Here is a 14,466-nt window from a genome sequence, read left to right on the forward strand (position 1 = left end):
CAAGCTGAGAACCGGGGCCCTGGGTCCAGCTCAGCCCCTACACGAGGCTGCGTGGAGACCAGATCAGGATTGCTACTGGGCCTGCCCAGCTGCCAGTGCAGGTGGAGGCCCAGCCACAGGGCACTGCTGAGTCCAGCCCTCAATGGCAGGAGGACAAGGAATTACAAACACACTTGTCCTTTGACCCAGCACTATGTTGGAATTGACCCTACGGAGACATGCAACGTAGCCAATGCACAGTCACCCGCCTCGGCTGTTTGTAAAAGCACAAGACCTGGAACCACTTAAATGTCCCTTATGAGGAGGCTATTAGCAGGGAGTGCTCTGTGGCCATACAAAGGCCTTCCTCACTGACAGAGAGCAATCCCCAAGGACACTGTGAGGTCACCGAGCAGGTGCTGCAGACATGTGAAAAAGGCAGGAGAGAACATGGCTGTGCACACATTGCCCCGATACACTAGACGAACAGTGTTCCCAAGTGTGCGACACACAGGCAGCCCCTGGCCAGGCCTGAGAGCTCCTTGGAAAGGAAAGCAGGGAGGGCACAGGGAGGGCACACAGAGAGCACGGCTACCGCTGGGGACAGGCGGGGGCACCTCCTTTGGTTCCTTTGAACACCCTGGGGAATGTATTACGCATTCAAACGCATTCAAACGCATTCAAACGAGAATGCTATGCTGTAATTGAAAGGAAAGCCCTGCCTGGCGGTCTCCAAGTCCCCTGAGGCCACTGGATAAAAGGCCCATTCAGGAGAAAGAAGGAGAAAGAAGCATCTTTAAAGGAGGCCCTCTCAGGTGACCCCACGCACCCTCTCTCTCCCCACCAATCCCCAAGACTCAAGGCCAGGAGGGCCCAGCACAGGGAGTGGGAGCTCCCTGGCCTGGTGTTGAGAAGTGAGAGGAGGGGCCCTGGATCCAGGCTGACCATGCAGGTGTTGGGGGAAGACGAGCAAGCAAGGGGGTGACTTTCATCTGGTTGGGTTTGTTGTACTTTCCTAATTGATTTTGTGTCTGTGTCACTGGGATACTTAGGACCATCTTAGAAACCACTTAAGCAATTTAAAATAATCAAAGTACTGTACTTATAAGGCTCTTAACATTTCCTCACACTTCAGCTTCCCATAAACCCCTTCAGCTGCAACCTGAGGCCAAGCAGTCAGGAGCAATCACCGTGGGGGAGGAGGACCCCTGTGTCAGGTCACAGCTCCTGCCAGGTCACCTGGAGCCCCAGCAGCCCCAGAGCAACTGACGCACCCAAAAAGCACACCAGGCTCTTGAGCCCCTGTGTATGCCCCTCCCCTCTGTCTCTCTGTCTCTCTGTCTCTCTCTCCCGGCCAGGCCTTTGCACTCGCCATCCCCTCCTCCTGGATGCCCTCCCCCGCAGGCCTAGTTAATTGCGTGTACTGGCCATTGAGTCTCAAATAGTTGTCCTTCTGTAGGAATCTTTCCCTTCACCCCCACCCCCCAGTCTGATTCAGAGGCCCCTCTGCTGCACTCCTGGGGCATCTCATCCACTCCGTTACAGCACTCATCTCACTGGCATGAAATTACTGCCCATTCAGCTCCCAAACCAACGGTGAGATCCTTGGCCCATACTCCGTGCTTCTAAAGCATGGCACAGCCAGCGCAAAGCACCGGTCTGTTATGTTTGTTGGGTAAAACAGTGAATCTGAGCATATCCCTCCTCTAAATGACGCTAGAACCCAGCCAGGCTGCAGCTACTCTGAGCACACAACAGGCCCCAAAAGCACCAAGCTGCACCAGAGGGGAAGTAAAGGCAAGCCCTGACTAAAGCCTCATCATTATCATCATCCCCACTTTACAGAGGAAGACACCCTAGCTCAGAGAGCTCTAACAACTCACCCAAAGCCACATAGTGAGTACGCGGCAGGGCAGGGAGGGGAACCTCCAAATGCAGCTCCAAGAAGCACTGGGGAACCTGGTGAAACAAGACTCCTCACCCTGAGAGCCTCCCTAGCAGGGCTGGCTTAGGCCCAGGCCCCCCTAGAAAACCTGCTTTAACAAGCCTCCAGGGGTTCCACTGGGGGAGACGGATGTGTAAACCAGTGCTGAGCAATATGACAGCCTCTGGCAAAGTTCTGGAAGTTTATTTCCTGCTCGACTCTGCAATCCCACTCCTAGGTGTGCCCCGCAAGAAACTCTCCCAAGAGCACAAGGAGGCACTGGCAAGCGTGGTCGTGCAGCACCGTTGGTAAAACCAGAGAGATCAACGGGAAATTCGTCTAGGTGACGGGAAATTCGTCTAGGTGACCGCGACAGAATGAGCTCAGAAACGCACAGGGCACTGCTGCAGTGGCAGGCGAACTGCCACGGGGCAAAGGAAAAGAACGAAGCCAATCGCATGGCAGAGTGACACGGAGCAAGTTACAGAGCACACACGAGATGATCCCTCTTTTATCAAGCTTAAAACGTGCATAGCTAAGTATTATTTGTGGAGATAGACATATAATTTAAAGTGTATAGGAATTCAATCAAAAACACCCATAAGGACAGGGCACGGCTGCCTCTGAGGGAATTAAAAAGAGTAGATGAAGAGGCTCATGCGAGGGCCTCCAATTTGCAATATTTTCTTTCTTAAAATAATTTTCACGCAAAATTAGGGCAAAACGTCAATATTTGACCAACCCTAGTGGTGAGGACAGGACAGTTTATATTATTCTTTATAATTTTTCATAAGCTTTAAATAGCTTGTTATTAAAATCGATATGCTGCATGAGAGAAACCCCTTCCTGTCAGACCCACATTGAAGATGCCACTCATCTTTAATAAAATAAAAGGCTCATTTGGGAAAGCTGTGTGCACCCCACTTCCTGCACGCCCCCTCACACACCCGACCAGTCCTCAACCTCCAATATGTCCCAGAGGGGGGTCTCCCACCTAAGGGCCAAGCTTTGCCCTCTTCCTGCTCTGAGGCAGGGGCCACACCAGATTCCCTAGCGGCTTCCAGAATCAGAGCGTGGAAGGAAGAAGCAGCTCTGGGCATGAGGGAAGGAAGCCCGACACCCCTTGCCCGTGGCCCTGACAGAGGTTAATGCTCCTGTCTTTTCTACTAAGCCACAGCCTTGGGGGATGGCAAATGAGGCAAGAGCTGCCTCTCTTTACTCTGCAGCACTAACACCAGAGAACCATTAGGGCCCTGCTCTGCTCTGCTCTTGCACAGGGTCGGCGGGGGTGCTCAGCAGGCTCCCTCCCTTCAGGATATTTCAGCTGTGATGAGTTTTAAACTCCCCCTCATCCCCTAGGGACAGCTGGGGGGCAGGCAGGGACCTCCAGCATCCACAAGGCCTAGTTCTACCCTACTGCACCTGCACTGGGCCAGGGGCAGGGCTGGAACGAACAGAGCTTCACATCTCCCGGGTCATCCTGGGGTACCTCTCCATGAGGCAGGGAGAAACTGAGGTCTGGGGAGGACTCAGGTCCACAAGTGAGGGAATTAAAGAAGCAAAACAAGGAGAAGAGTCCAGCCCCCTCCTCACGCACGAGCATGCCTCAACAGCTACTATTTCTTGAGTACCTACTACGCACTAGGCCTTGTGCTGGTCACTTTACTTTGTTGCATTTAATACTAACAACCACCCTACCCATCTACCCATTTTACAGATCTGCAAACTAGGATCAGAGAGGATACGTGACCAAGGTCACAGAATCAGTAGGTGGCAGAGCTGGGATTGTCCCTTTCTGAAGCAGGCGTGTGCCTCCTGTGACAGGTCTGGTCCCCCACAGCCCTGAGAAGTCTGCAGAGCCAGCCCTTGTCATCCCCAGGCAGTCAAAGCAGAGCCCGGAGCAGCGGCAAGGCTTGCCCACAGTGAGGTCGTACTTTCAAGGAGAAATTTCTAGGCCTATGTAGGGGTTACCCTGAGTCAGGGGAAGGGGCCTGAGTGGGCTTGGTGCCCCGCAAGCAGTGCTCAGTACTATAATGTCCACAGCCATAATCAGGTATGAGGCAGGTGGGTGGCCAGAGTGGGGTACAAGGCTGGGACACCAGCCAGGAGCAGACGGGCTTATCAGTGGCTCCAACCTCCTGGCCTTAGCCATGAGGCTGCCCCACGTCAACCACAGAGAGGCCCAGACAGAGCGGAGAGAGTCTGAAAGGGACCAGGAGGAAGAGAGATGGGAAAGGATGTGAGAGGAAAACAGAGATAGCCACAGAGACAGAATGAGGCAGGTGGCTGGGGCACGTTCAGAGAAAGAGGCCATCAGACTAAGAGTCCCTGCTCCCTTCCCCACCTCATAGCTTCAGGCCATGGCTCTCTGTGGCAGTCCCAGACCCAAGAACAAGAAGCAGAGAAGCGAGGCCAAGCCTGCCTCTCCTCCCCTCGTCTAGCCCGGGCCCCCAGGCGAGTGGCAGGCATAAAGGTCAATTGAAATATAAAGTAGAACTTGCCTTCTTTTCATTTCCAACATGTCTGGGTCATAAAAATGCTAGTTTAATAAATTGGGAGGAAACTGAAAAGCACACAGTTCATTCAGGGATGGGCAGGGGAGGCAGGTAAGCTTAACCCTTCAGATGCTGTGAGCCCGCCCCTGCTGCTGGCATAGCTCCCTCAGGCTCCCTGTTGTCTGTCTGTCAGTCCTTGGGCCAGGAACTGATGACGGGGAGATGACGAGAGGTCAAGCCCGATCCTGCCCTAAACATGATCATGGACATTGGAGACCCCAGAGTGCCACATGAGAGACCTCTACCTATCCTAGGATCATCTCAGCCTTTGGAGGGCAGGGAAGTCCTGAATTTTGAGTCAGGGTTGAAAGAGGAGTCTGACTCTGCCCATCAGACATCGAGAAAGGCATCCCAGGAGCGGGGCATGGCCCAGGTACAGGCACAGAGGCAGGTTTTGGAAAGCATGGCACATGCTCAAGGAATGTGCAACATAGAGGTGACTGGAAAGGCCACTGGTAGCTGTGGCAATATCATGGCCAGCCTGACACTGGAGAGTAAGCTCAGGGGCTCCTTCTGCAGGAAAGGCTACTAGGTAGAGAACTGGGGTCAGAGCATATTGAACCCAATGCCCTCATTTGACAAAGAGGACAGCTGACCCAGCCAGGGTCACACAGAGAGTTGACAGCAAAGCCAGGCCCAGAAAGCAGGTCCTACAGCCCTCCCCAAAGTGGGCAGAAGATCACGCCCACCCCCACACACACACCTAACAGTGTGAGGGTCAGGAGAACCCCAGGACCATCACTCAGGGGGACTCAGGGATGACTCACCAGCGCCCTGCCCTCCACATTGCATGGCTCCCCACCTGCATGGCTCAGACCGCACCCCTACCCCTCGGATATTCTGGTGGCAGGAGGTGAGGACTAACAGCACTGAGCCCTACTCACCGCCAGCTCCCCACAATATCATTCTACTTCCACACCTGAAAGGCACATGGGATTCTGCCCATCTTACTGATAAGATGAGCAAGGTCCAGAGAGACCAAGTGACCTGGGACTGAGACCTGAGCTACCTCCTGCATGGCCACCTCCACAGCCAGTGCCCTGGGCGGCCCACCATGAGCAGGCACTCGGCAGATACCCACACTCATCGTGCCTGGCACTGCCCCGGGCACTTTCTATGCATTCCTCATTTAATCCTCACAACACCCTACAAGGCGTGTGCTACAAGTGTTTCCATTTTACAGATGAAAAATTTAAGGCACAGAGAGGTGCCTCCCAGGTAACACAATGGCAGAGCATGGGAATGAACCAAAGCCATCTGGTTCCAGGCCCCGCTCTCTAAACACTGCATGTTACTGCCCTCAGGGCTCCCCACCTTTCTGGTCCTGCCTCACTCAGGTCTCCAGCACCCCTCTTTTCATCCTCAGCAGGGAAACAAAGGAGGAAGAGCTGGAAGAGGCATGGGAAACCTGGGTGGGAGGAGGCCAGAAGAATGGGTTTCAAGGGAAAGAACATGCCTCTCACAGTCTCCGCCCTTATATCTCCTCCCCATCACCTCTGTGGCATCACAAGAACTGTCCATTGTCCACTTGCCTATTTTACAGGTGAGGAAACTGAAGCTCTGAGAGGATCAGTTACTTGCCCGAGGTCACCAGAACCCTGGTGACCCTCCTCCCTTGACATCCTTTGTAGTTAGGAGCAGGATGTAGGTTTGGGGCCCCCTTGATCCTCCTCTGCCTGTTCCCAGGGTTATCTGAGCCCTCCCCCTTGAGCTCCTGGGTCAAGTCAACAACCGAGTACAGTCCTGCCCCAGGGCCTTTGCACTTGCTGTTCCTTCTGTCTGGAAAACTTCCTCCAGATATCCACAGGGCAGCCCACTTCACTCTATTCAGGTGCGCGTACAGACATCACCTCTTCTAAAAGTCCACCGCTAACCATCTCGTCTAAATTGACACCTCTGCTCCCCATGGCTCTCTAGCCACTTTCCTGCTCTGTTTGGCAAGAAACTTCTCCCCCTTGACATTATATGTTTATATGTTTTACCTGTTCATTGCTTGCTTTCTCCTTCAAACATGGAAGCCCACCAGGGAAAGGCCTCCATCCGTTTTGTTTCTAGCTTTACAAAGTTGCTTAGAGCAGTGCTTCTCCACCTGGTTTGCACGTGGGTATCACCTGGGAAGCCCAGGCCCCATCTCAAACCAAATAAATCTGAATTCCTGGGGTGGGGCTCGGGTACCAGGATTTTTAAAACTTCCCCAGATGATTCCGATGTGCAGCCAGATAGAGAACCACTACTCTAGCAGAGCAAGGCTCAGGGATGTTCAGTTCAGATTGGGTGAGTGAGTGAGTGGATTTTTACAGATGGGCAAACCAAGGTCCAGATGAGAGAGGGAGAACCAGAAGCCAGCCTCCCCAGGCTCAGTCCCACCTCAGCCCCTCCACAATGTCACACACCTCACCCAGCTCCAACCTGGTCTCTAAGAGCCCACCAGGCCCCCGGAATTCTCCCCAGGGGCCCCCAAAGGTCTCTACACCCTTCTTTTGATTCCACAATAATGAGCCTGTTTGCTGTCACCAGAGCTGAAGCACTCACTTCCACTCCCATACCTCTCATATTCAGAGAGGTTCTGCCCACCCATGGGGCACCTACCTCAGAGGAAATGGGCTTGAGCGAGCTGCAAGGTGGGTGGGGGCACTCCCTGGAGAAGCCAGGTGGGACGGAATACCAGAACGGCAAAGAGGACTCAGGGCATCTGGTCCAGCACCAGCTGAGCTTCCCAGCAAGTGTCCAAATACAGACCTAGCCCCCAGGTCTCTTCTCCCGCTGGAAGGCCGAGAGTCAGATGATCCCCAGGTGGTCGTGATCAGCCCCACTCTTGAGAACCACTGGAGCGATGTCAGTTCTACCCCAGTGGCCCCATCCACGGGACAGGGAATCGTGAGAGGGCCCCAGCATTGCCTGCGGCTGCCCCCAAGTGCCACATTTCCCCTCCTCCCACCTTCCTCTCCTCTCTCTGACCCAGGGTCTTGATGTCCACTTCCCAGACTCCTGCTGCAAAGGGACACCTGAGCTTAGAGGAAAGAGAGACACTGTAAAAGCAGAGGGAGGGCTGCATGGTCCTCACATTGTCAGAACAGCCCCTGACAGTCACGCTCAGTGAGACCCACTTCTGACATCTCTTCCACACCTTCCCATCCCTCATTTGCCCAGCACCCCGCAACGCTCGAATGTCGATCACACCTGTTCTGGTAACATCGGCATCCCCTAAGCACCTACTAAGCTTTGTGAACGTTATCACTTCTGCCAAATGAATGTAATCCCACCCATTTTATGGATGAGTAAACTGTTGCTTAGAAAGGCCACACAGTACGGCCATGCCACCCTGAACATGCCTGATCTCATCAGATATTGGAAGGGTCAGGCCTGGTTAGCACTTGGATGGGAGACCACCTAGGAAGACCAGGTGCTGTAGGCATAAAAAAAAAAAAAAGAAAAAGAAACGCCACACAGTAAATATTAGGCAAGATCTCAAACCCAAGCTTATCTATCTGATGGCCAAGAGATAGGAGAGCAGAGTAGTGAAAAAGGTAGATTCAGGACCAAAGAGCCTGGGTTCATATCCTGGCTCCACTACTTACTAGCTCTGTGACCTTGGGCAAGTTGCTTAGCTTCTCTGTGCCTCAGTTCTCCACACATAAAATGGGAATAATAATTGTATACCTACCTCTGGGGTTTGCTGTGATGATCAAAGCAGATCCTGGCACGAGATATGTGCTATGTAATATAATTATTCTACCTCAGGCACCTGACCAGGAGGGTCCCTCATCCACCCCTGAATATTTATTGAGCAAGCCCTCTTGGGACGAATCTCTAATAACATCCTACAATGGTACATGGTACACCTTTACAGCACTTACAGCCCCACGTGGGACAAGAGAACTCACACAGCCAGGATGGGTGTGGTGCACAGGCTAACACCCATCACCGGCATCCCTGGCTGGCCTCTCTTGAAAAGCTGAGGCACCTGCCTACCTACCCATTGGCTAGCATGCCCTCCATTCTCCCTCCTGTCCACCCTTTCCTGCCCTCCCTCCACTCTATCCCACTCCTTATTCCAATGTCCCACTGTTGTGACAGGAAGAAAACTCTCATTATTCAAAGGTTAAGTTGGCTACTCAGTCTCAATACTCTGCAGGAAGACACAAGAGGCCCAGCAGATGGTGGGGCCTCTCCAGAATCAGCCTCAAAGGTCACCGTCTGTCACTGCCCACCCGCTCCAGCCTCTTCCGCATCAACGAGTCTCTCACGCTGACTTCAGGCCCAGCTACAAGCTGTGCAATGACATTTCCTGTGGGCTGACTGTGTGCCAGGCACGGTGCTAGGCCTTTTGTGAACATTAACTCTTAATTCCCACACCTGGCCTATGAGATCATTATCATCCTCGTTTTACAAATGAGGAAACTGAGGCACAAACAGGCTAAACAATTTGCCAATGTGGCAACGGCTCTCTGGCTCCAGCATCCAAATTCTTAACTGCCACACTGTACGATCTCCCCTTCTTTGAGCCTCAGTTTTTTTCTCCACTGCAAAACAAATGAGGGACTCAATGAAATGATTTCTGGATCCTTCTACACTATTACGGGTCCGGGACTTAAAAAGTGCTTCCTTCCAGGGTATGTTCTTTCTCCTTCCACAACAATGGCTGTTCTCAGGAAAAGAGCTTATAGGCTCACTCACACTGTGGTGTAAAGGACTGACACTGTGCATGGATATGGTGGATAAGGCGAGGTAACTCTGGCGGAGCAGATATTAAAACCCAGGGCTGACTAGCTCTAGAACCCGGGCTGTCCCCATAACATGGCATTGTACAGGCCACATCCTGTGGGTTTGGGGTCTCTTCCAAAAGGTACTCTTTACCTCCATCGATATTCCCTGACCTAGGAGAATGGAGCCAAAATGAGGACGACGGAGCAGGGTGGGAGCAGGGAAGGGAGATAAGCTGTCAGAACCATGACTTCCCAGAGTTAGGGCTCCTGATCCCCAGTGAAGGCCTGGGTTTGAGACTCACTTCCAACCCAGTTTATCTGGGCAGGCAGCCTGGAAGGAGTCAGGTCTGGGGGCTGGGGACCTGATTTCAGCCTTGCTCTGTCACCTAATCGGGGGCTCAGTTTCCACACCCATAGGATAGGGGCCCCTTCCCGCTCTGACAGTTAAGTTCTGTTCACAACCTTATCCTGACTGTACCCCATTATCATTCTCTAGGCAGGAAATCACCCCTAGTGCTCCTAAACCTGCAGCTCCTCTCTGAGCTGTGCACAGGAAATCCACCTCTCTGAGGAAGGAGAGCTATAATCGCTGCCTCTGGTGGAAGTTCCCAGCAGGCCCTTCTAATGGCCTTGGCAGGAGCAGGAGTGGGGCTAAAGCTGCTGTGGTGCCCTTTGAAACAGACACCTGACAGGGCAGTTCTCCAGGGCCCCCAAAGTGCCCCTCCTTCATCCTTTCCTGCCCGAGGCTCCTGCTCCTGACCTCCCTCCCCAAAGTTCCACCTTTCTGCCTCTGTAAATGGCTTTTAAGTTTCTCGCCCAGCCTCTCGTGTCTACCAGTTTAATTATTGAGGAGCTCTCTTGTCGCCAGCCTGGAACATTAACGCTGTTAAAAGGGACCCAGGGAATGCAGACCACAGCTGTCGGTCTCCCTCTGGCTCTCTCTCCATCTCTCTCCCACTCCCTTTCCTTTCCCAACATGCCCCTCTGTCCCCCATTCCTTCTCTCTTCCGCATGCCTCCAACTCCCAGCCCTGTCATGCTCTCGGTGCAGCCCGGGGTACCCCTGATCCCCCAAAACCCACTCATATCTCTGTAATCTGAGGAGGCACAAACTGAGACCACAGCAAGATATGACAAGATGAGCAGAGGAAAAGGCACACCTGTGAGCCCCAAGGCTGGTGTGGCACTTTGGCCCCAGGCCCCCTCACCCCACCTAAGACCTTTGCCAACCTAGAAGCAGCATAGAAGTCACAGCCCACCCCATGTGGGACACTAGTCAGCTCATCCCAAAATATCCATGTTTCCAAGAACACACTTTAAGGCCTAAGGCTGACAGTGACCTTTCTCAGAGCGTCTGTCAGTGTCAAGTGACTCCTCTGAGCTCCTTTTGATATCTTTTCCATCACCCTATCAAGTGGGCACTGGCTCCCCTCTGAGAGATGGTTGGGAGGGACTCTCACCAATGTCATAGCCCCAAGAGCCCAAAAAGGATGTTTTACGTCTTTCTAAAATAATCAGAGTCACAAGTTTATTTAAAAACTCAGATAAGGAAGCTGCAGCAGCCTCGCACATGCTCTGGCCTTCTCAGAGGCTGGGGGTCTGTGCCCCACCCAGGTAGGCTGACAAGGAGTCCCAGGCTTGTCCCCCCTGCTGGATGGCCCAGGTCACCTCACCTCCCAGGGTAGGCTGAAGTGATGACTCAGCTAGCCCAAGCCATCAGTAGGCCCTGGACTGAATAGCTGAACCTTACTCCCACCCTCTCTGGGTCTCCAGGCCTCAGAGCAAAATTAGGCAGGTGAAGGACTGGGTCAGGCTACCGGTTCTCCAACCATCCCACTAAGGAATGGCAGAGAGCAACGAAGCTCCCCAGGGACTGTTTGAATTGTCCCTGCAAGGGCAAAGTCTCCTTCAGGTCACCTACTTCATCTTCATTTTCATTCTTCATAATGCATCCATTTGTTTTAAAATTAAAACAATGTTTTCATCTAGATCCTCAAGTGAAGCCAACTCTCCAAGAAGGCACAAAGGAAAGGACCACATGACCCAGACCAGCCTACAGCAAAGTTCCAACCCCATTCCACACAGTGACAGGACAATTCTAGCCTCCTTTCTTTCCAAACTGCCCTCATCCCCAACACAGGGACCTTATACACCCCACACTGCCATTTCTACCTCAGCTCCCACAAACACCCCCAAGTACTGATGCATGATGAGATTGACAAATGAGTACCAGAAAGGGTCCAGGGTAGAGGGCTCTAACCTCAGCACTTCACACATGGGGGCCAAACATCCTTTCTCAGTACACTCCCTAACTCTAGAAAATCTGAGGAGAGAAGGGGCCATATCCAGAGGCAAGAATATGACACCCGAGTTAAGGAGGGACCCAGCGGCTTCCTCCTTGCGTCCCTTTCTCCTCACCCTGGTCTCAGTCTCCCTCTCCCCCACCCCCTCTCCCTCTCTTTGTCTATCTCCTTTCCTCTCCCCCTCTCCCCACCTGTCACTCTCTTGCACACACACAAACATGCACATGTACACACACAAACACACATGTGTACACACATATGCACACACACACAGAAACACATGGAACAAACAAGAAGTCTCCGAGATAGGAGCAGGCACATAATTATTGGTAAAATGCTTGTAATGTTTTTCTCTCTACCCGGTAGCTTTCAGTTGTTTTAGCAGCTTAGCGAAGCACTCAGCTCCAATTGAATTGCAAATCAGCAGCTCCTGCCCCAGGAAGAGAGGAAGGGAGGCGGCAAGGAGGGGGCAGGGAGGGATTCCAGAAGGAAAAGGAGAAAGGTGTGCGAGGAGAAAGGGCAGAAGGAAGGAAATGAGTGAAGGAAGCTTGGTTCATGGCCAAGGGCACCAGAAACAGGGACCACCTGCTTGCTCCAGGCCTTTTTCCATCCTCATCTACATTCTCTGTGGACTCAGTGGCCCAACGCCCCATATAAAAAATCAGGACACATTTTCTAACCATAATCTTGGGGCGGAGCGGGAAGGCCAAGCGGGGCTTTCTCAACGACCCAGAAGAAAAACATATTTTTCTGGGGAATTGCAATTTTCTGAAAACAATGTCAAAACAAAACCCTTTCTACCTGGCAAGCTCCAATGTTCACATTTCCATTCTATCTGACTATCTTTTACTCTGTTTACCTTTCTATCTGTCTGTCTTTTTATATATTTAGCTGCCTATCTCCTCCTCTTTCTGTTATTCACGAGCACTTCCTTTTCCATTCTTGGTTCAGAATTCCCTGCAGAGCAGAGATGATCAAATAGCTGCCCGCGGCCAGGTGCTGTTTCAGCACCACGGTCAGCACCACAAAGCTGCGTCTCTTGGGACACCTTCATTCTCCTGGGCTTAAGCTCTGACCACAGATCGGACTGCCCCCAAATTCTCAGATACCGATCCCAGGGGGAAAAAATATCCCAGAAAAAAACTCCCAGCAGCTGGTGAGGTGAGGCCTGGCACCCTGTTTGCGGAAGAACATCTCTGGGGCCAACCAGCAGGCACTAACCTTGAAGAGACGAAGGATGTTGGCCACCATGATGGAGACTGAGCTCCCTGAAGCACCGATGACACCCACCACACGTTCGGGTTTGGTAATGATGGGTGGGCCGCCACTGCCACAGCGGACCTCTGTGCCATCCTTCTCGATGAGCGCCTGCACAAAGGTCAGCGACTGCTCGAGGGCATGGGTGTCCCTCGAGCAGGTGTCCAGAATGCGGGCGCCCAGCGTGATGTTGGGCAGCAGGTCCGGGTCATTGTTGATGCGATCCAGAGCAAAGAGCATGGCCTCCAGCCGGTGGATGCCCTTTTCCTTCTTAAGTTCTCCACAGGCCTTGCCCTCTGAGCCCCGGCCATGCACTGGGAACAGGCCACCCAGTGTGATGTCCCCATCTATGCGGATGGAATTCATGTGGGGGTGGCCCTTTGGCTTCCCCAGGGAGGAAGGCACCCAGGAGCCATAAAGGCTGAGGAGCAGGCAAAAGGGCAGCCGGGCCCACCACCAGCCCCAGCCTCTCGTCCCAGGCATCTCAGAAATCCCTAGAGATCCATGAACAGCAGGCCCCACTCTTAGCCTTAGCCACCCCCTGACCCCGCAGCCTGGGTGACCATGGGCAGAACAGCCCCCACAAGTCTCTCCAAGGTAGCTTCAGCAACAGGGTGGCTGAGGGCTGCCAATGGGGTGAACCATGCTGGTGCTCCTCACCACTTGGGCAATGCTCAGTTGCCGGCACGGGCCGTGCCCACAGATGGCAGGGAATGGCCTCAGTGCAGCAAAGCTCTGGTCTTGGCTCCCATGTCCTGCGGGCTCGCTCTTGGTGGATGACTGTGAAAAGGGGAGCGTTGCTCCTAGCGTGGCGAATCTTAGAGTCGAGGAGAAAACAGCTCCAATGTTCTCCTACCAACCTTAGAAGGAAGAGAGAGAAAGAGAAAGAATCAAACCGAAGCCCAAAGAAGGCATTAGCTATTCTGATCTCTCATGGGAAGCCTGAGAGGAGATCCTGGAGGTTATTGCCAAAAACTCCACAAATCTGAACTTGGTTTCCTCCTGGATGCTACTCAGCTTTGGTCCAAATGGGAGAACTTAAGGCAAAAATTAGGTCATGTTTGAACTTTTCTTAAGGCCTGTACCCACTGCCATCAGACGCCGGGGCATCAGAGAGCACGCTCCCCAGGGAACAGCCTAGAACTGGCTTGGGAAGAAGAGGAGCCTTCCTCAACATTCATCCACAAGAAAGAGAAGCAAGAAACCAGTTCCACTGGGTCCAACCCCATTTTAGAGATGAGGAAACTGAGGCCCAGAGCAGGAGAGCATTTTGCTCAAGTCACACAGGTAGTGACCAGCAGAACACTACCTAGAACTCAGACTCCCAGCTCTGGAACCAGAGACACTTAGGCTCCTTGGGAATTCAGAGATAAGGCCAACAAGGGCCCCTGGAGAAGAAATCAGACTGGGAGCTGCTCTCTCTGAAAGCTGGAAAGAAGCTGGGGCTATCCGGAGGCTCCGGGATTCTTCTCCTGAACCCAGCTGCACAGAAACCCCAGGCAGAGGGCAAATCCTGGGGCTCCTGAATGAGACGCTAGCCTCCTTCTCCTCATTTGCTTGGTCTCCCTCCCTCTTTCTGCCTACCTTTATCTCTCAACTTCTCCATTGCTCCTTCTTTCTCCCCCACTTTCTCCCTCTGAGAGTGGGGCTCGGGTTACAGCCTGAGCTACTGCATACTATTAGGATCTTGTCATTATTATTGTTATTGTGGTTAAATATTTATCTGCAAGTGAGGAGAGAACA

At 52.8% G+C, this 14,466-nt stretch overlaps 1 protein-coding gene across 3 annotated transcripts in view; it reads right to left on the minus strand.

The window, feature by feature from the left end:
- Nucleotides 1-14,466, minus strand: part of GRM4 (glutamate metabotropic receptor 4) — a 115,969-nt gene that overhangs the window by 91,480 nt on the left and 10,023 nt on the right. The window contains exon 2 of one of the 3 annotated variants that reach the window (XM_036238969.1): nt 12,688-13,583. In XM_036238969.1, the coding sequence (XP_036094862.1) occupies nt 12,688-13,206 (519 nt within the window). In that variant the 5' untranslated portion in view covers nt 13,207-13,583. Of the gene's footprint in view, nt 1-12,687; nt 13,584-14,466 lie in introns of those variants that run through there. The other 2 variants (XM_036238973.1, XM_036238975.1) reach the window with 2 other exon arrangements.

The sequence above is a fragment of the Rousettus aegyptiacus genome, unplaced genomic scaffold, assembly GCF_014176215.1.
Source record: "Rousettus aegyptiacus isolate mRouAeg1 unplaced genomic scaffold, mRouAeg1.p scaffold_m13_p_1, whole genome shotgun sequence".
In the NCBI taxonomy this organism is placed as follows: Eukaryota; Metazoa; Chordata; class Mammalia; order Chiroptera; family Pteropodidae; genus Rousettus; species Rousettus aegyptiacus.